The 26,782-nt window shown below is 49.0% G+C and overlaps 1 protein-coding gene across 4 annotated transcripts in view; it reads right to left on the reverse strand.

The window, feature by feature from the left end:
- Nucleotides 1–26,782, reverse strand: part of GALNT18 (polypeptide N-acetylgalactosaminyltransferase 18) — a 355,103-nt gene that overhangs the window by 153,441 nt on the left and 174,880 nt on the right. For all 4 annotated transcript variants that reach the window (XM_082627905.1, XM_082627906.1, XM_082627907.1 and 1 more), the window contains exons 2-3: nt 24,295–24,487; nt 7,780–7,946 (exon numbers count right to left, since the gene is read on the reverse strand). In XM_082627905.1, the coding sequence (XP_082484031.1) occupies nt 7,780–7,946; nt 24,295–24,487 (360 nt within the window). The remainder of the gene's footprint in view (nt 1–7,779; nt 7,947–24,294; nt 24,488–26,782) is intronic.

Below are 26,782 nucleotides of genomic sequence, written 5' to 3' on the forward strand. Positions count from 1 at the left end.
TTGGAGCTGGGCAAAGGGGCTGGAGGTGTGGGACGAGTGTCATTCCCAGAAGACAGCTAAGCAGGGCAAATGTCCCAGAGTCACCACAAGCAAACCTGAGGGGCCTGGCTATAGGCTACCACGTGGACATATGGTGCAGACAATAGGAAGACTGGCCACTGGACCAAGCAGGGGCACAGCATGGAGTGGAGAGGGGCGAGCCTTGGCGGGGGTCAGGAGACCTGAGGTCCCACCCTGGCTCTGTTGCTCACAGACTGCAGGGCCCTGGCAAGTCTCTGCCTGATGTGGGTGCTCAGTCCCCCCCACCGGAGAGCCACCTGGGGCTTGACTGGCAGTCTGTCTGCCTCCTGACACCGTGTTGGCAGAGGGACAGCTCCGTTTGGCCTGTCTCTCAAGGCCTGCTTACTTCTAAGCCTCCTCCTGCCAAAAGACATGGAAAGCTTTGAGCAAACGTGGCCAGTGAGAAGGCTGGATCCCTGGGGGAAGGATATCCACTGCCCAGGAGAGAGACGGTTCAATCCCAGCTTAAAGCGTGCAAGACACTGGGAACTGGCCATTCTCTTGTTGGAAGGCAACAGAAGAGGACAAGCATCACGCTGGTGTAGGCTGGGCAAGTTACTGCCAACCAAGCGCTGATCAAAATCTCCAGGGAATGAGATGCTTAAAAGAATATTTGATATCACCATTGCTTTGATGTGCCTTTAGTCACCAAATTCAGGTTCATTTTTGAAATTTCAAGTAGCGTGAAAGAAGAGTGCATGATTTTTTTTAAGGTTATCAAAAGAGGACAGGAGTTAAGAAAGGAAACAGAGAAACTGAATACAGTAAAGGAAGTGGGTGTGGCTGGATTGTGGGATGGGGTGACTCTGGGACAGCTAGTGAGGGAGCCTGAAAGGGCTCATGTTCATTGAGCACCTGCTCTGGGCCAGGTACTGGAATACATGAGTCATAAGAGAGTATTCACAATATGGGTGGAGTTGGTGAGGCAAGTATTTAGCTGTGAGCTAAAGTACGTGGCGCAAAGTATGTGGCCATTAAAAACCCGTTGAGGGAATGAATGAATAAGTAAATGAATGCCAAGAATCAAAGGCAGGGATGACTCTGTCAGCTGCAAATCCTGGTGCTTCCCTCCCTCTGGAGGTCCATAAAGGTTGAATCACTCAGTCCCAGCTAAAGACAATGGCTCACTGGGATTCACTAAAAAGCAAGGTAATTAAAACCAGGAGGCTCTGAGCCATGGTCCCACCATTGCCTTGAGATAACAAGGAAGAGGAGCCAGGGAGGGGAGAGTTTGTCTCAGAGTGGCAGGGCGGGCAGCCTGGCTGCCATTGCCAGGAATGCCTGCAGAGGCTGGGTAACATAGAAGGCTAGAGGCTCAGGTTGGTCATCTGACTCCATGCACAGGACCTGAGTTCAGGTCACGTTGGGGTAACCCTAAGAGAAGCTCCCCTTCTGCTCTGCATTCCTTCCCCTTTCATGCCATCTCCCTGGGATACAGCAGAGAGGTCCCAAGGGCCCCACCCCAGGAAGAAACACTCCACCCCGCAGTGCCTGCTGCTGAGGCCAGCCCTGAGGGCACTTAAGTGCCTGCTGTCCCGCACTCCTCAGCTGCAGCACGCTGGACAATGGGGGACAACAATTAGAACTGTGATTCCCAGAGAATGTCCCGCTGCATCAGAATGCTCTGGGAAGCTTATTAGAATGCTGATTCCAAGCCTTGTCCCAGACCTACAGAATCAACATGAATTCTTTCATTGAATCAATATTTATTGAACAACTACAAGAACCAGGCACTATTCTAGGTGCTGGAGATACAGCAATGAACAAAACAAATGTCCCTGTCTTCATGGAACTTACACACTGGTAGAGGGAAAACGTACAAATAAGTAAGGGAGAGTAACCAAGTGAGTACAGGATATCAGAAGGCGACAGATACTGTTTTGGAAAAGAAGCATGGAAGGGATGAGGAGTGACGGGGTCAGGGCTGCCATTTTAACAAGGTGCCATTTGCAACATTTGAACAAAGGCCTGAAGAGGCAAAGGAACAGATATCAGAGGGTAAGAGCATTCCAAGAGGCGGGGGAAGCAAGTGCAAATGTCCTGAGACAAGAATGTACCTGGTATGCCTCTACTTATTTTTAATCAAGATCAAACGTGAGAGTTGGAGACCACTTTAGCAGAGTGATAGCATCCTACACAGGCGCCAGACCCTGAAAGAGTGGAGCTTGTTTAGGAAATTGCTAAGGAGGCAAAGGACCGAGACTCAGAGTCCTACACAAGGACCATCTGCAGAGCCTTCAGTCCTTGGCTTCTGAGGCGGAGATAAAGGTCTCGAGCAGCTTGGATGAAGAAAGCGGTGATTAACTGCCCCTTTTTTATGTCTGTGAAAACACAGGCCTGACCCCAAAGCAAACGTGCCCGCAGTCAGGGGGGTTTGGGGAACACGAGGCACCCGCACACACAGAAGCCGTGACAGCCGCCTGGAAGACAGCCCGAGAGCTCTGTTCTCCGGCTTCGTTTAGAGTTTTAAACACCAGCGTCCCTTCCATCATGCGTTATCTCATTCAAGCCTCCAAACAATCCCAGAGGTAAGAATTATACATCCCAATTCTATAGATAAGGAGAATAGGGTTCACTGAGGTTAAGAACGCACAGCTGGCAAGAAGCTAGAAAGAGCTGGAACTGAATAGATGGCCTAATGCCAATTCTGTGCTCTTCCCACCAGAGCGCACTGTTTTAGGGAGGCAGAAGCAGCCGGGGCTGCCTTTAGGGGCTGCACAGCAGCTATTATTACTACGGTGGTTGTTATTGTTTTTCTTTCTCTCATTTTAACTCACCCTTAGGGCACCCTTCCGACCTTGCTGCGTACGGCACACTCACCACCATTACCCCGTATATCTTCAGAGACCCGTGGGGCAGACAGGGCATGGCAAGGCCTGATGTCCCCACAGGGCACGAAAGAAAACCAAAGTGAAAGAGCCGTGGCCAGGAGGTGGCAGAACTGAGCCCGGAAACCGAGTCCGATTATAATAGTTTCATCCCATTTTGCATTTTTTCGCATGACTCCCTGATGGCAGGGGTGGATCTGAGCTGTCACCCCCTCCACACCCGTGGCCCAGGCTGGGCACCCTAGGAATGTTTGTTAGCCCAGCTGAGTTGGCCTGACGTGAAATGAATGAAAGTCCTGTGCTGAGCGGGCTGATGCCCCAGAGGGAGCCTGTCAAGGACACGGCCAGAGCCGCCTTCCCGGCCAGGCTGGGCCCTCAGGCAGCCCTCGGCTAAGGCTAGAGATGGCTCACTTCCGCCAGGAGCTGCAGTCTCAGTGTCTCTGCCACCCCTCTTGAGAGCTCAGTACAGGCTGGTCTCGGGGATCCCCATTCCTGGTCGCCTCCCCAGCCCATCCACACAGGGGCCAACCCCCCTTTGCCTCCAGCCACCTCCCTACTGCCCCATCTGAGGGAGAAAGACCGGCCCTTTCTTCCCTGGTTTCTGTGCCCTGGGTCCCATCCTCTCCTCCCTCCTCAGAAGCCCTGTCCTCACCATGGCCTCAGAGAACTCAGGCACCCCCTCCCCAGACCAATTAAATGACCAGAGCTAAGGCACGACCCTCCTCGCTTTCTTAAAAGCTGTCCAAGCGATTCAGTGTGTAGTCAGAGTCTTGAGAACAACTCACCTTTCAAATAAGAGAGAACTACAACACAACACAGCACAATACAACAGAACAAAATAGAACCGAATAACATAGACCAATCTATAATAGAACATATCAGAGCACTTTGCACATTATAAGAATAACTATTGTTTCTTAAAAGTTTTGTTTCAGTTGCACGTGCGTGTGTATGGGTGTGAGTGGTGTGTCATCCTGGGTCATGACTGGAGACTGGTTAAGTGGTAGAAAACCTCGCTCCAGCTCCTGCCTTAGCTCCCGATTCTCCATCACAGTCAAAATCCCTGATGGAAACATGTACCTCCCAGCTCTCTTCATCTTCATCTGGCTTCTGTGGCCCCATCCCCAACCCTGCCCGCCAAGGTTTCTGTGACCTGCACCTTCCAAATCTAATGGCTTCTTCCCAGACTGCGTGTCCTTGCCCCTGTCTGTGGGCTCATTCAAACAGATGACTCGTTCCTGAAATTCTTTCTGTCCGAGGCCTGTGTTGTCCTCCAGATTCTCCTGGCTCTTCCCTCTCTGTCTCTCACCAGCTAACCTTCTTCCTCCTAACTCCTGAACACCTTACCTCAGTATCTTCTCAGGCTTCTTCTTTTTTTTGTTGTTCTCCCCTCTTCTCTTTGCTACCCTCTCCTCCCAGCCAATGGCTTCGGCTGCTCTGTGTACAAGACTCCAAATCCACATCCCCATGTTTACCTCTCAAGCTCCGGCTGTGCAGTTGGCCAGCTGTGAGGCAGGCTCCCGGGACTGGAGCTGGGGCTGGGGAGGGGTAATGCTGACAGCACTCAACTCACGGTCACACACTTGACCGGGTCAGGCAGGTGAGGCAAGCTAGGAAGGATTACCATCCCCCTTTACAGAGGAAGAAACTAAGACTCTGAGGGTTGAGGGATGTCTCCCTGGTCACTCATCCACAGTGAGAGGATCCCAGAACCCATGACTTCAGACTTCAGAGTTCTTTCCCTTCACACCATGCACTGGAACTCAACGTGTGCAAAAGCGATGCTGCATACTATTCATTAAACCAGAGGTTCTCCACCAGAGCTGTGCAACAGAATCATCAAGAATGCTCTTAAAAGGAGAGACAGCCAGATTCCACCTCAAACCTACTGGGTTAGAATCTTCTGGGAAAGGCTTTTGTCTGTTTTAGCTTTATATTTTGAATTAATTACAGATTCACAGGAAAGTACCCAGAAATACACAAGGAGGTCCCATGCACCCTTCATCCAGCCTCTCCCAACATTAGCATCTTACACAACCGTAGTACGACATCAAAACGAGGACACGGACGTTGCCACAATGGAAAAGCTTCTCCAGGTCTCTCCAGCAATATAGGCACTCATTTGGGTGTGTGCATGTAGTTCTGTGCAATTTTGTCATGTGTAGCCTTGTGTAACCACCACCACAGTCAAGATGCTGTGCCACTGCAATACCTCCCAGAGCTTTGGCTTTGAAAGCTGCCCATCCCTGATGAAGAACACTGCACCCATCCTACTAGTCCTCTTGCCCCCCATCCAGGGGATGACCATCATCCTCTGAAGCACTCTGGCTTGAGGCTGAATCATCGCTCACCAGCCCTCTTCTGGCCCATCTGACCACAGCCTGTTAGTCAAGAGACCCAGTAGATGCTTCCTTTATGGCATCTCTCAGGCTCATGCCTCGGCCTCAACCCCACATCCACCACTGCTCCAGAGCCCCTGATTTCTTGCCTGTACTTCTGCAACTGTCATCTCATCCAGTTCCCTTCTTCAGGACGCCCCTTTCCCCCAACAGTAATAAAAACCGCAGCCAAAGCTCTTCATTGCCCAGCCCTGACTGCATCACTCCTCTTACCAAAAACTTTCATGGTTTTCGCCATTTACAAAATAAAGTCCAAACCGTTTAAATTCAAATATGAAATCCTCTATATCTGGCTCACTTTCCTTACCTAAATTTCTCAAAATCAGTCTCACTTTTCCCCCTCTTTCCCACATGAATGAATGACAAAACGGCCTCCTTTAGGCCATGATAAAGTTCTCACCAAGGGGAAGAAATGAAAGGCTTCAAGGTTTCCTTCTTCCTGATGCTTCGTTCTTTCTTTTGTGATGTGAGGATGGAGCCTGGGGATGCCTCTTGCTTGGGGGAATATAGCATCACCCTTGGAAGGATGGCTCTTCCATCCCTGGCCTCCTTACAGTGTAAGAGGTGAGGGGGCCAGCCGGCACGGGCAGCCTAGTCACGCTGCTGTGGTGTTAGCCACTGGGGAATGGGAGCTTTCTCCACTGCTTGGACCCAAGCAAGGTGATGGCAGGTAGCTGCTCGAGGTCTCCCTCACAATAGACCACCACTTTTAAAACTACACTGCCTATTTGCTGCCACCCTTAGGTGCCTTTTCCTTCCTTCACATCCATGGAACAATGAGAGCTAAATGATTCATAAGCACTGCCCTTCAGAAAGCTCTAAAATCCCCTTCACAGCATTGCTTCTACGACTCGCTTCTACATGATAATAAAGTGAAAAAGAAAATTTGCTTACTAAGATTAAAAATATTTCAGGTATCTGATATGTTTCAGCTTTAATTGATAACAAAACACAAATTGCTCATCTGAACTTCTCATTGTAGCAACGGATTCACTGGGAAAGGTACTACCTGACATCAGAGAAAACATTAAAGATAACACAAGCCCAGTGACTCTGTGATCCTGTGACCCAGTGACCCAGTGGTCTATTTTTTATGTGACCCAGCAGTCTATTTTTTAAAGTCATGCATTATCCATAGAACATTCATATTAATGGTCCTATCAAGAGCACTGGTTCCTTTTTTTAAAAAATTTATTTATTTTATTTATTTATTTTTGTCTGCGGTGGGTCTTTGTTGCTGCTTGCGGGCTTTCTCTAGTTGTGGCGAGCGGGGGCTACTCTTTGTTGTAGAGTTGTGTGTGCTTATCTTCTCATTGCGGTGGCTTCTCTTGTTGCGGAGCACGGGCTCTAGGCACGCGGGCTTCAGTAGTTGTGGCTCGCAAGCTCTAGAGCTCAGGCTCAGTAGTTGTGGCGCAGGGGCTTTGTTACTCTGCGGCATGTGGGATCTTCCCGGACCAGGGCTCGAACCCATGTCCCCTGCATTGGCAGGCGGATTCTTCACCACTGCACCACCAGGGAAGCCCAAGAGCACTGGTTCTTAAACTGTCTCAATACATGGTCTCTAAGCTTGGAGAATATTATGGGGATGGTATATGTGGGAGGAATCAGAAGCCATGGAATATGCACCAAGGGAAAGAGGTAGCTTGTAGTAGCTGGAGAAGGCGAGATGTGATGTGAGGGCTTCAACAAGGCCTTGCTGGCCACCTGGGGCTTTGCTCGGGCCAGATGGAATGAGGAACAGGGCATCCAGAAAAGAAGCTAGACTTTCAACAGCTCTGTTGCTGTCATTGCATTGTACGTCTTCTACCATCCCCACCATCAACGCCACTATGGCCACCACCACCGGCACCATCACCATCTCCACCATCATCACCACCAACACCAATGGACAAGCTTCCAGGCAAAGGCCAAGGCATGCAGCAAAATGAAATGATGCTTCACAGAAAAGAGTCACTGGAAATGTTCACTGTGTACGTGAAGGGGGAAGAGGTCACGGCTATTTATCTTATCATACTGCACTAGGATGTTGGGGGAGAGAGTTGACAACCAGTGAGGGAAAGCCTGGGGACCAGGCCCCTCTGGAGTGTGGAGAGGGTGCAACTGTGGAGTGAACCTGCCAGAGCGATGACCATCATGAATCTCTCCTCTCTGAGGCAACAACCCAGAGAAGGAAGAGCCACGGAGAGCCTCAAGAAAATGAGAACCCTGGGGCTTCCCTGGTGGCGCAGTGGTTGAGAGTCCACCTGCTGATGCAGGGGACACAGGTTCGTGCCCCGGTCCAGGAAGATCCCACGTGCCGCGGAGCGGCTGGGCCCATGTGCCATGGCCGCTGAACCTGCACGTCCAGAGCCTGTGCTCCGCAACGGAGAGGCCACAACAGTGAGACGTCCGCGTACCGCAAAAAAAAAAAAAAAGAAAGAAAATGAGAACCCCGAACAGAGGCTGGCCCCTCTGCTCAGATGTCCGCACGGGGCAGGGAGCCAGGCACTCACCATTACTGCTGTTGTCATCCACCAGGATGATCTCCTTGAGCAGGTGCGGAGGTGTGCGCTCGATGGCTGAGTGGATGGAGCGCAGCAGCACGGAGAGTGCTTCATTGACGAAGATGAACACGATGCTCACCTCTGGGAGGCTGCTGGGGAATGAGAGGTTGCGGCACCTGGAAAGAAGAGCAGCCGGGCACTTAGATCTGCCACTGACTTGGCTGGGGTCACCCCGGGTGCTGGCCCGCCCATGTCTTGGCTCCAGCTTTGCTGGAGGCCTCAGGAGTCCAGATTCTTCCCAGGGTCTTTTTCTTGATATACTTAAGATAAGCCCTAAGTGTACAGCAGACAGGCCCTCAACCACTGAAACCGGTTTGCCCCACTACAGCGTCTGAATTTGTCAGTGACTCCCCCAACTGAACAGCTGTACCGTTAGTGCAGGGCCCGGAACCCGGCAGGCAGTCACTGAGTGTTTACTGGAAGAATGACTCCATATTTCTAAATCCAGTAGAATGGGAAATGCAACCAAAAGAAAGTCTTAGTTTTTCCAAAATGGCAGCCAGTGCCTAAGAGAGGCCAGACCTTAGATGACCTGCCTCCGGAGAAAAATATGTCTCCTTCCAGAGACTCCTGCTGCCAGAATCCACTCTGCCTCATTCCAGAAGTCACACTGCCTGGGGCCTCTTCCACCTCTCACTTATCTCAGGGATTCAGCCTCCAGAAAAGGTTGAAGCCAGAGTCAGAGACTCAACACACTAGAGGACTGGAAGGACAATTCCAACCTCACTTCACAGATGAAGACACTAAGGCTCGGATAGGCTAGGTCCCCGCCATGTATCAGCTGTCAAGATGGCGTCTCAACTCTGGTCTTCTTACATCTACACCAGGGTTCTTCCTTCATGGAGAAGTGGTCAGGGAAGAGACTGCCTCTAACTGTCCATTGCCTCCCGAGCTCCACTGAAACCCTAAAGCCATTTGGAGGTCTCTTATCCAAAGGACAGGAGGCAAAATCATAAAAGTCTGTGTGCCATTCTCCATGGGAAGAGGAACATGCAACCCTAAAATCAGATCCCATCAAGAGGCCAGACCATAAGAAGTGCCATGGTTCCCAAGGGCATGTCAATTCCTTCCGTTGCAAGCACTGCCTTTATGGGTAGGAAATCATTGCTGGTGCCCTTCTCTGGCTGAAACTAAATACTGTTCCAGAAGGCACGGAGCTCCCATCTTCAGGATACTTGAATGAAAGGAGAGAGCAGCAACTGTAGCCCTGTCCCAGGTCCTGGGCTCAGAAAAGAGGCTGCCTGCTCCCAGGGAGAGGTTTGATCAGGCCACTGATGGTTCCAGGGGTTCAAGGCTGGTGACCGTTGCATTGCTCCAAAGTGGGAGGTGCAGCCAGGTGAGAACAGGCAATAATGAGCATAATAGCGCAGGGCCTCTGCTCGTCAGTAATTAAAGTGCTGCAGGATAGGGACGGGTCTGCTCTTCCTTAATGAGGAAGGCTGCAGGATAACCAGCACTGAGCAATTTTAGAGAAATCACAGCGGGGCCCCAGCCTGCTTAAGAGCAGGAGATTAATAAACTAAAGTCAGTCTCTATGGTTACGAGAAATTTACAGAAACTTCTCCCATTCTATTTCCAGCTCTCCTTTTCTCTCACCAAAGATAGGTGGGGGAAGGGAAAGAATCAAGCCTTTACCCAAATCTGCTTCCTACTTAGAATTTGAGTCAAGCCATCAGGTTAACAGATTGGTGTAGAATTCATTCATTGTTGTGTTTAATGGAATAGATATTTATTGAGTTTCTTCCATGAGATAGGTACTGCACTGAGGGTACAGCAGGACATGGACAAAGGGCCTGCCCTCATGGAGCTTATGCTTTGATGGGGGAAGCAGGCGAACATGGAAGCAAACAAATGATACAACTTCATATAAGTGCTGAGATGAAAAGTAATGCGGGGTTGGCAGATAGCGTGGTGCCCTGGCAGCTGTTCTAGAAGGAGTGGTTAGGGAAGGGCTCTGTGAGGGGAGAGGTCTGACCAGAAACTCACATGGCACGCCACAGTGAGCTGTGCAAAGGCCCAGCGGGGCGAAGGGAGCAGTGCTGTGACTAGAGAGGAGGTGATGGAGGGAACCAGCTCATGGAACTGCAGCAAAGGGCAGAAGGAGATGAGGAGGTGGAGGGAGGGACTTAAATGAAGGAGAAAGACTGGAATGACTCCTTAAGCTTAACAGACCCTTTGCAAAAATTTGTTGTTGTTGTGAACAGTATTGTTATAACAGAAATTAAAAGGTTGCTGGCTAACAGTCAAATAATGCTTCTGGCTAGTGCTTATTTATGGTTATCAAGACCAGCAGCTGGCCTTTCCTTAAGCATGGAGACTGACAGAAATATTAACATACAACCTACTTGCTAACTGCAGTTTAAAAATAATCCTTTATATGGTCAGACTACTAGCACATGACCTTTATTTTTCTTTTATGAAAGTGTAATGACAGCCCCTAATAAGGTCAATATATCAGTACACTGTCAGTTCACTGTCCGGCCCACTAACTCCACCAGCATGAAGACTGTGACCCTACGTCTGTCCCCACTTCTCCAGGGGTTTCCTCTGAGTTCTCAGAGCCTCACTATCTGAAGCTTCCGGTGGTTCTCAAGTCTTTTCTAGAGTTAGGAGTTAACTGCCTTCTCCTCCTCTCTTCCCTTCTTACTTCTCAGCCTAACCACTCCATTTCTGCCTTCCAAGGAGACCAAGCTGAATGTCTCCCAGTAACTGGCCACGGCCGTCCTGATGGCTTGAGCAGCTGCTGTGTCTAGGATCTGTCTCCTGAAGATCTTTCTGCAAGCAGAGTGGAAACGTTACTTTTGTTTTACAAGCTGCTAAACTCTGCTGATCACTATTTTCGCATGAAAGACTCTTTCGAACAAGGTTGTTACTTAACAGCCCTTTTGAACAGAACACCTAGGAGGGTGCATCACATTTGTGTGTGTTTATTGCCTGTCTCCCTCTACTATAATGACCCTCCCTGAGAGCAGGGACTTTATTTTGCTACTGTGCTAGCTCCCAACCTTAAGCCAGGGTGTGGCATATAGTAGGTTTTTGGAATTGAACAAAACTAACAGGTTTATTTATTTTTATCCATGCATACTTCGGAGATATTGCGGGTTTGGTCCCAGACCACTGAAATAAGGCAAATATTGCAACACAGTGAGTCACATAAATATTTTGGTTTCCCAGTGCATTTAAAATTGTTTCTACTACACTGTAGTGTATTAAGTGTACAATAGCATTATGTCCAAAAAAAACCAATGTACATGCCTTAATTAAAAATATTTTATTGCTAAAAAATGCTAAGCATCATATGACAACACAAACCTTCAATCTGTAGAAAATGCAGTATCTACGAAGTGCAGTAAAGTGAAATACAGTAAGACGAGATATGCCTGCATAAGGCCTAAATTTCACATGAGTGCCACTGATCTCAGCACGCTCTTTTCCTACAAACCTCCTCCCTCTGAAGGAGAGTCAGGTCCTCTCCCAGCAGCAGGCCCTTCCTCTTCCACCCTCCCTCCCCTGGATTTGTGGCCCCAACTGCTCACTTTCAGTCTCCAGCAGGCTCTCAGTTCCTTTGCACTGTAATTAAGTGATGCCTCCAGGCCAAATGTCCTGACCTCCTTAAATCCTTCCTTCCTCTCCTTCTCTCCTGGGAGCCGCTCAGGGCCCTTCCAGGAACAGCCACGGTGCTTTTTCTCCACACCTCATGGCATCTAACCTAAACCTGGGTCTGTGTGAGCAGGCAGGTGAAGGGTAGGCAGGTTAAGAAAGACGAGGTGGGATAGTGTATAGGGAGAGAACATTGCAGGGGAGGGGGACGAATAGAGCCACCCAGATGCTGACCCAGCTGTGCCCCGACTTGCTGTGTAATCCTGGGCAAGCCACTTCCCTGCTCTCCATATCTTGTCACAGATTAAGGGAGGTAGAAGCAATGATCAGAGGTGTCTTCTCTGTACAATTCAGGATCTTCTATCTCACATGTGGTCGATGGAAGATGTCTCACTAAAGAAATAGCTTGCAAACTTTCTCTCCCTCCTAGCCAGTGCCTGGTCGTCACCAAATGCCACAAGACACATACATCCCCTTACCACTGTTGTGACTAGGCAGGGTGACCAACTTCATCCTGGTCTGCGCAGGACTCTTCCAGTTTCAACACTGAGAGTCCCAAGCACACTGGGATGGGTTGGTCATCCTATGACTAGACCACAGCTTCCTGATGGTAGGGACAGGTTTTGCTCATGACTGCATGCCCTCTGCCCGGCACTGTTCTGGCCATCAACAGGCATTCAGCCTGCATCTCTTGAATGAACTGATAGCATCCTTTTCAAAGTCCCCAACACACACATTCACACAGTATGATTGCAACCTTTGTTTCAACATCAAAGCAGAACTTACGTGGCTGAGAGGAGAGGCCAAAAGAGGGAAGAAGAGCAGCACCTCAGGTGAGATGTCTGCATACCTGCCGGTCACACTCACCATCATCACTGCCGGATACTGAACTCAGGACAGAAGCCTGCCTGCAGTGGGGCAGCCCAAGGCCTTCCAAAGAAACACACGTCCAAGAGGGTTGGTTGTTCCAGAACCGAGCCCAGCAATTCTGTTCCCGAGTCCGGCCACTTCACCCACAAACCAGCACCAGCCTCTGCCCGAGGGCTGTGCCTCTCATATTCACACACTGAGATGTTCTCCCCCAGCACCTGCATCCTCCTGGGTCTGGCCAGCACAGCCTTTGCTCCCAGAGCCTGCCGTCCCCACCTGCTCTGGTGTCTGCCTCTGTTCTCCCCTTCTCTGCTTGCCTCTCCAGAGAAGGGCCAGGGGATGTGAGAATCAGAGGAACCACCAGGTGTTACTGGCCCTTCCCTATTTGTGCTCCTTGAGAAAGCCTGACTGTACCAGACCGGTCCCTTACACATTTTGAGAAGAGGTACACTCTCCTGTAAAATTAACCATAAACGTTCCCTTTTTATTTTATTCTTGTTCAAAGTTGAGCCATTTTCCACTAGAGATAAAAAACAAGGCATTTCTGAGAGGGGAGTACTATGGCTGTCTAATAAGTCGGGACTGATGGTCATGATAAATTCAACTACATCCATCTCTGCACACAGAGGTGGTGTGGGTATGGAAGCGGCTATGTAGGGAGCCTCCCAGCAGAGCTCCCTGACACCCCTTGGAGCTGCTTATGAGGCAAGTTTATATCAAAAGCCTTAGCGCTGCCACTACCTGCGAGAGGCAGAGAAGCAGTAGCAGACTAAGGAAGGCCAAGCCAGGCGCCCTGCCACTGGGTACCGCCTAGGGCAGCAGCCAGACACCCCCATATTGGACCAATGGATTCTCCCCTCCCTGTGACCTCGGCAAATCTACGAGCTCCTGGTCCATCAGAGAATGACTCATGGAGGCTGCCTGACCTCTTCCAGAGCGAAGATCAAAGTAGAATGTGAGCTGTGGTCTGCCGGCCAATGTGTACAGGGAACCAGGTCCAACTGTGCCTGGATTCTGGGAGTGGAGGAGGGACCAACCTGGACCAAACAGAGAGAAGATGACACTCCCAGGTACTCACTCCCCTGAGTGCCCGAAGCCCCTCTTTCTTCCCAGGTTTCTCCTAGAGAGACTCTACCCTGTACCCGTGGTGAGCACACAAGGGTTCAGCTGTACCATTAGCCACCTAGAGCATAAACCCTGGGATCAGCAGTGCCTGTTCGTCCCTTACAGCTGTCTGTGTCCTCACTCCGGCCTCCACCCTTCTACCTGCACCCATAGGACTTGCTTGATCCTCCTCTGGCCTCACTTGGGTACACTTCTGGCTTCTTCCAGAACTTTCCAGATTAGATAGGCTCCCAGCCTGCCAGCGACCAGTCTGTTGGGCTTAATGAGAGCCGAGGATGAGGGCAATATGGGGCTTCTCACTGGGCATGAGTGCAGTCAAGACTTCCGCTCCCTGTGCGTGGCACCTCTATCACCACAACTTCTGGAGCTCAGAGACTGCACGGTACAGCTACCCCTACTGCCCAGGGACTCCTCACAGGATATCTGGAAGTAACAATAGTACTAATTTCCATTTACTGAGCGCTTATGATTTGCCATAAACCATGCTAAGAGATATACGGATGTTTTTACTCTTTTTCCCCCCTCTGAACTTTATTCCTTCCTACAGTCTTATACAGTAAACATTTTATCCCCATTTTACAGATGAGGGAAATAGGGCTGAGGTAGTAGGTTATCTTCCAGGGCTTACACCTGGGCTCATTTGCCTCCAAAGCCAGTACTCATAGTCCCCGCTAAACTAGGGTCTGTACCTTCTTTCCACACACACCCAGAGATTCATCTGTCCAGACACTGGTGTTGTGATAACCCAAAGACCTGGTGGAGGGAGGGGCAAAATGGAAGTCACTCCAGGTCAACTCTGATGAAAGATGGGGCAGATGTAGTGTGTCTAATAGGATGATGTGGACTCACATGATAAGATACTACTGGGCATGTGAAGCCTAAAATTGTCTTCCTGTCCCATGGCTCCCATTGAGATAAACCCTCCCCATCTATACTCCTTGTATGAAGCTGTCTGTGTCCTCTGCCAGGTGGCCTCACCATTCCGCCCACAACTCATGGGACCAGAGACTGCTTCCTGAGCCCCAAGTAGCTATCGACGGGCTGGCGGTCAGTGTACAGAGCAGTCTAGCCCAGGAGCTCTTATAGCCAGATCTCGTAATATTGAAGAAGGACCAGCAGCCCTATCAAGCCCTTTCTCATGGGGAGGTTGAACATGAGGTACCCTAAGAAGACGGAAGGATGGGGGAGGAAACAGAACACTGTCACTGAGTGAGCTGCAGATGTGGACAGTCACTGTTAGAGACACGGCACTCTAAGAGATGAACAGAGAGGATGCAGACTCAAGCCTGTCCAGGATGTCCTGAGCCACGCTGCCTTCCTCCAGAGCCTGGATATGGGGCTTCCGCTGGTGTGATTATGTGACTGTGTAGACACTGGCCTACAAAGAATCCCAGCCATCTGTGGTCATCTGAGTGAGTTCAGTGTCTTCCTCCATAAGAGCACACCTACCCTAGCAAAGAAAGACCCACTGCACTTCCTGGACTGGGATCGGATCCCCCTGTTAGACTCTCACAGCCTCTTTCGTTTTTCTTATATGCTATGGCAACGTGTTTCTACGTGGTTATTTAACAGACGTCAGTGTCTCCACTCAACTATAAGCTGCATGAGGTCAAGACCATATCTGCTTTGCTCACCAGGTCCCCCTTGTGCCTCAAACAGTGTCCAGTACAGAGTACAAACTCAGAAAGCACTGGGTATCTGGCTGAACGAACAAATGAATAAATGCTCAAATAGCAGACAGTGGAATGAATGCAGGCCTGGGAAAGCTTTGTGGGTGGGAATCCCACTGCGGCCTGACAGAATGGGAATCATGGAGTTGAACACATACTCCCTGCCTGACCACAACAATAAGCCCAGATCATCCAATAAGCTAGAGGGTGCATGGAGCTAGTGGGGCTACCTAGTGCAGTCAGGGGCTTCGGGGGCCTGGCAGGAGGCCACGTCTGGCTCAGATGTGGAGGAGACAATGGACATCTGAGAACAGGAGTTTTAACAGTCTGCAAGGCAAAAGAAATGGGCCACAGCCTGATCCTGGAAGAGCATCTGACACCGGAATCACTACAGGTAAACTTCTAAGTAGATGTGATCATCAAAATGTCCAGCTTTCATCCAGAGGCAGAAGTTCTACAAGGGGACTCTGTTGATTTAGAGAAAAGATCTGCTATGTCAAATGTAGATTGTAAGTGGAACAAGAGGGAAATGAATCAATTAAAATGTAAACAGCCAACGGGAGGCAGGGTCATCATTTGTTCCTAAAACATCTTATTAGAAATCCAGGGAAAATGGGGTCCCTGGGACTACATGGACAGCCACCCAGGGAATAATAAAAGTCAGCTGGCTCTGGTGGAAAAATCACACAAGGGACCGAGCATCTCCTTGTGGGAAGTTTGTGGGTGAGCGGGCCAGGCCAGGGGCAAGGAGCGCTGAGGAACGTGGGGTAAGGGAAGGCAGTCCTGACGGGTGGGAAAAAGGAGGACAGGGCGTCTTTGCTCTCCAGCAGAGCCTTGCTCCGGCCTCTGATGCCCAGAACTCTGGGGCTGGGGAGAAATCAGTCTGTCCTACACTGCCTAGCTGGCCCTCCTCATCTAGTGGAAGGGTGGAAGGGTGGAAGGCCTGTCCCGTGTGGCTCCTTGTCCACTTTGTGGTCCTTCTGGTACTTAAAGTCATGACCATGTCCCCCAGGCCATCTCTTTTACAAATCAGAGACCCAGATAAAAAGTAGCAAAAAGTTAAATAGCAGTTACTATGATGTCAGGCAATGTTCTAAGAGCTCTATGTATATTACACCTTCAATCTTTGTATTACCATCTCTAATTTACAGATAGGAAAATCAAGACACAGAGAGGCTAGGTAACTTGCTGGAGGTCAACCAGCTTTGTAAGTGACAGACCTGGCCTTGGATCCCAGGGAATTGGGTTCTACATATCACTCTATAATGTAGCAAAAACTTCATCTGTTTGTCATGTTACTCAGTTTTTCTCCTGAGTCGTTCTCCTCTAAACATATGCCACTTTCTCTATATCCCATAAAATCCAATTCTGCAGTTGTGATCTGAGTAAAACAAAACTGTTGCCTCCCCATTTTAAGACATTAATACAGCGCAAGATTACATCATCTATAAGAACAACTATGTGACACTATTGGCCCATAATATGTTTAATTAACTAGGACCCAGAAGCATTTTCCCAGATTGCTCCAGTTAAGAAGTATTTCTCCCTCTGTTTGTGCAGTCAGCATTTTTGATGCAACAGCAGAAGCATTACCCAGGGTGTTGATTTTACCCCCTTTGTCCTGAGGCTGCCCTCATGGAAGTCTCATCTTTCAAAGACTTCTGGGTCATCTCCACAGAGCCAAAATCCCAAACTAGAAAAGCTCCCCTAGGCAGGGCGGGGCAAGGGGCCTGAGTAGTGTCCTGGAGACACAGACACAGGTAAAAATACTGGCTCTGCAACATACCACTGGTGGGAGCTTGACCAAGTTTCTTAACCTTGCAAATATTCAGTATTTTCCTATATAAAATGGAAATAATAATAACTACCCCAGAGAGACGAGAGGATAAAGTTAAAGGACAACATAGACATTAGGCAGTTTGCACAGTGCCTGCCACGTAAGTGAGCAAGTGGTGGCTCTTGGTGTAAATCCTTAGCCCCAGCATAGGAACCCCCAGATGATCCAGCAATCATGTCCCAGCTCCTCACCTGAAACCGCCTCCCTTCCCTGCCAGGACCAGATATATAACTTGTGGGGCTCAGTGCAAAAGGAAAATACGGTGGCCCTTGTTGAAAAATTATTAAGAATTTTAGCACAGCAACAGCAGATCATTAAACCAAGTGCAGAGCCCTTCTAGCCTTCTCAGGATCCTGTGCAAAAGGGGCCCGGTGTATAGTGTCCTGATACTAATACTGCCGCTGTAAACAAGTCCTGCGAACTTGGTGACTTCAAATAACACAAATTTGTTATCTTCTGGTTCTGGAGGCCAGAGTCTGACAAAGGTCTCACTGGGCTAAGATCGAAGTATCAGCAGAACTGCATTCCTTTCTGTAGGTTCTAGGTGATAATCTGTTAGACACTGTTCTTGCCTTTTTCAGTATCTTAAGGCTGCCCACATTCATGGCTCTTTTCCATCTTCAAAGCCAGCAATGGCTGGTTGAGTCCTTCTCACATAGCCACCTCTCTGGCTTATTCTTCCACTTTCAAGTGCCCTGTGATTACATTGGGTCGAACCAGATAATTCAGGATGATCTCCTTATTTTAGTCAGCTGATTAGCAACCTTAATTCCACCTGCAACCTTAATTCTCCTTTGCCATGTACCATATTCACAGGTTCCAGAGATTAGGACGTGAACACCCTTGGGAGGCCATTATCCTGCCTACCATACACACTCATGAAGTCAGCACTGTTGACCCCCAAAGTTCAGAGATCTCAGATGTCTGTCTAGAGGTTGCACCATGAAGACCCCATGGCCCTCCGATCCATACACACAAACCTGGTGACCATCCTCATAGTGGTGGCAGCAAATACCCACAGCCACCTCGGATGGACCCTAACCTGCTCCTAGAGGGACCCAGAGCCCTGGCTCCAGGCTGCATTCTTTCTCTTCTATATCTCATCCTGCTTCTTTCCACTTGGATGTTCACACAGGGTCTCTCCAGCTCAGGACCCAGGGCTCCTTTGTGGGTGGGTATGTGTGGATCTGCCCCAGTTGCTCCTACCTGGGGCTGCAGAAAATAGTCCAAGCCCCTTTACCAGCCCCTTGTGCCTCAGCCCCAGGCCTTAACCTACCAGTCAACCCAACAGCCAGTCCACCCTCACTCCTGGGAGGGATGTGGACCTCAGGGGATGCTGGCGAGAAAGGCAACAAACATCATTACTGATGGCTCAGGGGCCTCTGAGAATCTGCCAGCAAGAGGCAGGAAGCAATACCTGCTGGAGGCTCTGCCCTGAGCTACCTTAGAGGTAGGCCATAGAGTTGCCATGGCAATGTGACAGCCCTGAAGCGGGAGCCCACGAACCCCTCCTTTTCCTACCCATACCCAATGCCCACTAGATCAGGGGCTCATCCCTTATATCCCCTGGCCCCTGTATGGAACTAATACCCACTGCCTGCAGGAACGGCTGCTGTGGAGCTGGTGAGTACCAATATGTTAACTACCCCACCCGCCATCACTGGGGTGGGAGGCCCACCCTTACCTTCCTGTCCTGATCTGGCAAGCTTGCTTTAGCTCTCCACGATCCTCCTTCCCCACAATCACAACCCATTTTCTCAGTGACCTCCCTAAAGATGTCGCCTCCAACCTTCTTCTCCATCCCACAGGCAAAGGACTTCCTTGATCTCTTTCTCACACCATAATTTTTCAAAAAGTTGACGCTTAATTTATATGCAGTGAAATGCACAGATCTTAAGTGTGTAGTTCGATGCGTTTTGACAAATATATATACCTATGTAGTCCACACCCCAATCAAGACTTGTCTTTCCCTTCTTCTCTTTTTGCCTCTGGGAGGTTCTTTTGGAGGCTACAGATTAGAAGGGACAGGTGGGACACTGGGAGGCAGGAGGAGGGACATAGAGAAAGCCATGGGGATGTCTGGAGCTTGTAGCTGGGGACATGAGGGATGGAGTAAAGTCCAGCCAGACTGACATGCAGACTTTCTCCCCTTCGATCCTGAGGCCCCGGTGTCTTTCACCCCAGGAAGCAAGAAGGCAAACCCCTGTCCAGATCTGGCAAAGGCCTCACGTGGGGTGAAGTCTAGGAGGCTCACTAGAAGAGGCAACCACTGTCCTGTCTCCCCTGGGTCTTCCCACCTGGATGGCCAAGGGGCCTGCTCTGTTCTTATTACAATAATGCAGGAAGAATGAATGGCGCTTTGACTTCCCCGAAAGCCAAGTGTCCTGGTGCCCGGGGGAAATATGTCCTCTCTCTGCATGGATCAAAGACCCCAGATGAGGCTAATGAAACGGTGGCATTTCCAGTTCCCATGTCCTTCTGAGGCAGGAGATAGATGGGCCTCAGGCTGAGCAGCTGGAGTTTGTTCCCTGGGGACAGATACTCCAAAATAGCCAGAGCAAGAGAGGAGCTGAGCCCTGCCCAGATAAAAGATAGAGACCACATATTTCTCATTCTTGAGGTCAAGGAAACCTTCCTGACTACACATGCACAGAAAAGACCCTTGAAGGTCAAAAAAGGAGTGATGTCAACCTATCCATAAGCTTCTTCGCTAGAATCCATCTTGGCTAAGAGATGGGCGCGCGCACGTGGGACGACCCTCATGTAAACCAAATAAGGACTCAGAACCAGGCAAAGCAAGATCACTGCCAAAGGAAACCCAGAAGAAATGCCCCATATAAGTGATTCAAACTACCACGAGGGTGCTACTCTCTCTGAGTCCACCCGTGTGTGCCTATTCACACGTACTCTTTTTTCCTCCTAATAAACACTTTACTTGTTTCACTACTTTCCGTCTCTTTGTAGAAATTTATTTCTACCAAGCTGATGGGCCAGAGCCTTGTCACTGGCCACTGGTCCCTCGTGGTCTAATGGCTAGGGTTCAGCACACTCACTGCCGCGGCCTAACTTCAGCCTCTGGCTGGAGAACCAAAATCCTGCTTCAAGCCAAGGCCACCTGAGATGACTTCCATTTCCGGGGGAGGGCGGCCAAAACTGGTAAAGGGAGGCCCCTTGCAGACATCAACCTCCAGGTGCTGCTTCCCTGAGCAGAGGACCCAGGAGGACGGGGCTTCTGTGGGTGTCAAGTGCAGTCCCTGACTTACTAGAAACCTGCATGGATGACTCCTTCCCAAGGAGGCAGGGGATCCTCTACAAGTTTTCTGATCACTTGCCTTCTGATCCCATCACCTTCCACTCTGGATCCCACTACAGTGTAAGCTCCTTGAGGGTTCTCTGTCTGACGCTTTACTGGGTACCTGGCACACATTCGGTGCTCAATAAATATTTATTGGATGAATAAACTAATGAAGCCTACCTAGCAACCAGTTGGATGGATTTTTTTCCTTCTAGTTACCTCTTGTCCTGTGTATAAGGCACTGAGCACACTTTGGCCCTCTCATGACAAGGTGGTCAGATTACCAAGAAAGGAGACAAAATAAGGGCCCAGCCAGAGCTGATGGAAGGGAGGGTAGGGCAGAATTTGGGACACCCACTTTCTGGTCCAGGAATGAAGCCAATGAGCATAGCATCAGGGTTAGAACTTGGCAAAGTCAAGAATACAAACAGCAGAGTGCAGAATCCAAGGATGCCTCCAGGGGCAGCAATCCCCAAGGGCAAACAGGAGGTAAAAGGAGGAAAGGCACAGGAGCTGAGACTGAAGCAAGGTACACCTGGTGCAATTCTTCTAGAGACTGCCCTTAGCATGGGGCTTCCTCTCCAGATGCTCCCTGTACCCCTACCCACCTTGCTCTAAATCCCAACATTTGCCATAGCTGAGGTTTCACTCTATGCCTTGATAACAGCTTTGAGGTCCACTAAAACAATTTTTCCACTTCCTGAACCAGATAAGCCAATCAGCTCCATGCTATACATCGTTAAAGCAGGCCCCATCCCCAGTAGAATGACACAAATGGACACCTCAAGGCAGTGAAACACAGTGACGGTTACAAGCACAAATTCTATTGCCAGACTGCCTGAGTTCAAATCCCAGCTCTGCCACTAGTGACCTTGGGCAGATTACATAATCTTTCTGTGCCTCAGTTTCCTCTTGTGTAAAATGGAGACTAATAATAATACTATGAAATAGTAAGAAATATGTATATTGATCTCTGCCCCCAGTTCCTGACAATATTTATTATTAGTCTTAGACTAATAATAATACTGTGAAATAGTAAGAAATACATATATTGATCTCTGCCTCCAGTTCCTGACAATATTTATTTAGTCTTTGACCCATAGCCCCTAAATCCTTCGTAATTTACTGAGTGAAAGGAGTGTCTGACACAGAGGTCCCAAATCCTTTAGAATTTCCTGGGTGATCAGAGTATCTCTTTTTTTCTCAAAACAGATAACTTTTTGTTGAATTATAGTTGATTTACAATGTTGTGTTAGTTTCAGGTACACAGTAAAGTGATTCAATTATACATATATGTATATATCTATTCTTTTTCAGATTCTTTTCCATTATAGGTTATTATGAGGTATTGAATATAGTTCCCTGTGCTATACAGTAGGCCCTTGTTGTTTATCTATTTTATATATAGTAGTGTGTATCTGTTAATCCTAAACTCCTAATTTATCCCTCCCCCCTCTTTCCCCTTTGGTAACCATACGTTTGTTTTCTATGTCTGTGAATCTATTTCTGTTTTCTAAATAACTTCATGTGTTTTTTTTTTTAGATTTCACATATAAGTGATATCATATGATATCTGTCTTTCTCTGAATTATTTCGCTTAGTATGATAATCTCTAGGTCCATCCATGTTGCTGCAAATGGCATTACTTCATTCATATATGTGTGTGTGGATATATATATATATACACACCACGTCTTCTTCATCCATTCATCTGTCGATGGACACTTAGGTTGCTTCCATTACTTGACTACTGTAAATAGTGCTGCTCTGAACATCAGGATGCATGTATCTTTTTGAATTAGAGTTTTCATCTTTTCCAGATGTATGCCCAGGAGTGGGATTGCTGGGTCGTATGGTAGTTCTATTTTTAGTTTTTCAAGGAACCTCCATACTGTTCTCCATAGTGGCTGCACCAATTTACATTCCCACCAGTAGTGTAGGAGGGTTGCCTTTTCTCCACACCCTTTCCAGCATTTATTATTTATAGACTTTTTGATGATGGCCATTCTGACTGGTGTGAGGTGATACCTTATTATAGTTTTGATTTGCATTTCTCTAATAATTAGCTATGTTGAGCATCTTTCCTGTGCCTGTTGGCCATCTGTATGTCCTCTTTGGAGAAATGTCTGTTTAGGTCTTCTGCCCAGGTAGGAGTATCTTTTGATCTCATGAGGAAGACTCTTGGCAGGCTCCTGAATGAGGGTTGGTCACCAGAAAGACCAAGCCATGATTAGAAGTTTGGAACTTTCAGTCTTACCCCCCATGCTCTGGAGAGAGGGGAGAGGCTGGAAAATGAGTTAATAATCAATCATGCCTACGCAATGATGCCTCCATAAAAATCCCTAAAATATGGAATTCAGAGAGCATCCAGGTTGGTGAGCACATCCACATATTGGGAGGGTGATGCACCCCCAACTCCACAGGGACAGAAGCTCCTGAGCTCGGGACACTTCCAGACCTCACCCTATGTCTCTCTTCATGTGGCTCTCTTCCCAAGGAGCCCCTCACAGGGTAAAAGTCACATACCTTGCAACAGTTAACAGAGCCCTCCTCTGCAATTCTTAACCTGGGCTGTGCATGGGAATCACTTGAGAACTCTAAACATCATGGGCACTGAGTTCCACCTCTGGAAACTCTTGCCCAATTGGTCTAGGGTAGAGCCTGGTATCAGGATTATTTTAAAGCTCCCAGAGGAGTTGAATGTGTAGCCAACTTTGAGAACTACCAACCCCACACCCCAACTTGATCTGCTTCCTCTTGCCCCTCTGATCTCATCTCCAACTACTGCCTTCTAGCTTGCTCTGTTCCAGCCACAGAGACCTCCTTCCTTTTCTTCAAACATGCCAGGCATATGTTGACCTCAGGAACTTTGCACATGCTGGTCCCTCTGTCCAGAAAGTTTTTCCCCTGAGTATCCACATGGCTCACTTCCTCATCTCCTCTAGGTCTCTGCTCAAATGTCACCTTCTTAGTGAGGCCTTCTCTGACCATCTCACTAAAAATTCAACCCCTCCTCCTATTCCAGGCTGTTCCAATCTCCCTCTTCCACCTTACATTTCCCCACAGTACTTACTACTATCTAACCTGCTACATAGGTGACTTTGCTTTGTTTATCATCTGTCCTCACCTAACTAGAATAGAACACAGGCTCCCCAAGGGTAAGGATTCCTGTCTGTTTTGTTCACTGCTCTATCTCTGGGTCTAGACTATTCTGGCACATAGTAAGTGCTCAATAAATATCCTTTAAACGAACATATACTCTTCTCTCCCCTTGTAGATCCTCAGCTGCTCTTCCATCTCTAGAGCCCAGCAAAGTTCTCCTGGGCCAAGAAAACCACACCCAACTAAATGGCATACATCAGGTGCTCAATAAATGTCTATGAAACTGAACTGAACTCTCCTTCCCAAAGAATATAGCCCCCAAGCCCGGCATCAAGATCTTTCCTGAAAACTCCAGATATAAGCTCACTGTGGTTTGCAGCTTTAAGAAAATTCTAAAAATAAGGGGAAAGTGGGGAAAAGAAGATGTTGGTGGGGAGCTCACAAAGTTAATGAGATTTTCTCAGCTACAGTACATGTCCACATTTTTAATAATTAGGAGTAATAAAAATTCTAACTGAACCTTAAAGGATCATCTTCTGTAACGAAGAGAGAAGTCAAGTCATTGGGTGTAATGACTTGTTAGCCTCAGAAGATGGATGTACTTTAAAAAACTAATTTACAGAAAAAAAATAATTGTTCATAAAAATGCAACTGATTGGGTTAAAATGACTTATTAACAGGAATGCCAGATGATTCTCGTTCCCTTAAGGATTAAATTAGGTTATTAATCCTCCAAATTTCTAATGGAAGAAAGCCTTCCCCCCGCTTAGCAGATGGAGAAACTGAGGCTGGGCGAGCAGGGAGAGAGTGACTTGCCTGATGCAGGCCAAGTGGGCAGACCCTGGCTGAAGCCGGGAAGAGACCCAGGAGTCCAGACACCAAGTCCTAGCTCTGTCCCCAGCACTGTGGTGACCCCACCTCCCCACTTGCAGGTCAACAAGGGCCCGGCCACTGACTCTGCTCACCCACTGGGTCTGAGGTCAGGCAGGGGCCGGTCGAGGGGTAGGCGGTCACTGAGGTAGGCATTGTAGCCGTAGTACTGGAACTGCTTCAGAGCCACACGCCGGCCTTCGGGGCTGAGCTCCTGGCCCCAGTGTGCAAACAGAGAGGAGTCTGTGAAGGGCTCAGCCTCTGCCTCCTCAGGTTTGGCGGGGGCCTCTGGAGAAAGAAGGGATAAGGAGACAGTGGGTCAGAGTGCACCCCTGCATATGCCATGACAACCCCTTTCCCTTCCTCACCATTGCCTTGGGTAAAACAATCTTAGCCCCAACTTTGGGGGTGGGGGAAGGGAGACTAGAATCTTCATGCTTCCGCAAACTCATTTATCCATCCATACATCCATTCACCCAACAACCACGAGCACAACAGATATAGAAATATACCCAACAGGGTCTGCTGGGAAGCCGATGGGTGTGATCCTGATGCCCCATGGCTTTAAGTTAGAACCTTCTCCTTTCCCAGTCTGCCTTCTCATCAGAGATACCAGTCCCAGCCCGCGAATGGGACTTCTGCTTCTCTTTCCCCAGATCGCACCCCCATTCCCTGGGAGCTCTGAACCTGTCCCACACCCAGGTCCCCGAGCTGGGCATCTGCTCCCCTGCCCAGTTCTTGCCAGTCCACCTCTGTCTCCACTGTCTGGTCCTGCTGTGAGTTTCCTGGTCCCACTGTATGACATTCACCTGGCTGCAAGGACCCTCGGCCAGACTGCCTCCTGCTGCTTCAGGCTCTGCCCACCAGGACAGGGAATTGTTGGCACAGGAGACAGCCATACCATCCCCAAACCTCCACACACTCTGGGCACTGCTCATTGGACCCCTGGTAGACTTTGTGGGGGGCAGTGCTCACACCAGGTCAAGAAGAGCTCATCGTTTTCTTGGAAGCTTCCAAGAAAAATGGAAGAGGCATTATTACCTATAAGAGCAGAGGCTTGGATTCAAATAAATCCCTGCTTCACCATTCACTGGCTACATGACCACAAGCAAACACTCAACCTCTTGACGCCTTGATTTCCCCACCTGTAATGTGGGAATAATAATACCCACCCACCACCCCCAAGATCTGTGAGGATTACATACAATCAAGTATATAAAACACTTGTCTCAGAATAAGTGCACAACAAATGGTAATCAGGGTTGCTATAGCAAGAGGAGCCTGGAGGGTCATTTAAGTCCTTCTTTTATGGTGATAATGGGTTGGTCTTGCCAGGACATAGGCTGTGAGGTCAAGACTATGGAATTCATTCCCAGGGACGGGTAGTCAGGCCCACCATTCAAGGTCAGCAATCAGAAAAACTGGACAGAGATGCCAAGGTCACTGGATGGCGCCTTCCATGCTCATAAACATGATGTAAGAGAGAGAGTCAGGAGCCTGGAATCAGACAGGGACCAGGAGGAAGCAGAAGGGGGGTTAGGAACAGGAGAGGCAGGCTTGGGACACTTGCCAAAGTCCCCTCAGCTGTCTGTATGGAGCCAGTAGGTGCATGCACACCTATGCCAGGTAACTTAAAGGTACAGGCCAAGACAGGCCAGGGGCTAGGGTTCCATGGTCTTCAAGGTTGGAGAGCTCAGAGCTGCAGACCACAGCTCTTACCACCACCTCCTCCTGACGGACTCTTGGAAGAGCCAGTCTGGGAAGGGGAGGAGGCCTAGGAGTAAGAGGGGGACCCTTCCCGCACCTAGGAAGGGGTGCTGCAGGGGGAGGAAGCCCCCATCACTGAAGGTGCACAGAGGGTGTCATGGACAGAAGGGAGCTGTTTAGCTCCCTGCAAATTAGAGAGCCGAAGGTTCTGAAAGCAGAGCCAGCACGCCGATGCCAGAGACCTTAGTCAGAGAGATGCCAAAACTTCTGTAAACGGAGCTGGGACTCACAGGCGCTGGGTGAAAATGTGTATGCACCTCTCCTCTTCGGGGGCCATGTCCTTGGGCCATACCCCAAACTGGAGATCCGTGTAACTCCTGGGATAACTTGCTGCACTTGCTGAGTGTTTACCATGAGTCAGGCTCTGCCAGAAGCATTTTTCACATATCGACTCAACTCACCCTACCAGGTGGGAAGTGCTACTGTTTCCATTTTACAGATAATGAAGGTGAGGCACAGAGAGGACGGGAAGCTTGCCCCGGCTCACTCAGAAGGAAGTGCAGTAGCCGAGGTGCAATCTCAGGACGTCTGTCCCCCGAGGCAGTAGTCCTAACCACTAAGCCACACTGCCTCTACAGAGCAAAGGGCTGCATAGAGGTGAATTCCAAAGACAAACATGACCTATCATCTCAGTTACCAATTTTCCTTAAAGATACAGAAGGCAACTCAGATATGTTAAACATATTAGGACATATTAAAGAGTAAAATGCAAACTACATGTGCATTTCTATGACAAAGCAAGAGCTTTTAGGACTGTGGTGCTGCTCAAAGCTCTATCCCAGAACTCAGGCTGCCTTTGGCCCCCCAACTAGGTAC

This window comes from Mesoplodon mirus (genome assembly GCF_964341445.2).
Source record: "Mesoplodon mirus genome assembly, chromosome: 7".
NCBI lineage: Eukaryota > Metazoa > Chordata > Mammalia > Artiodactyla > Ziphiidae > Mesoplodon > Mesoplodon mirus.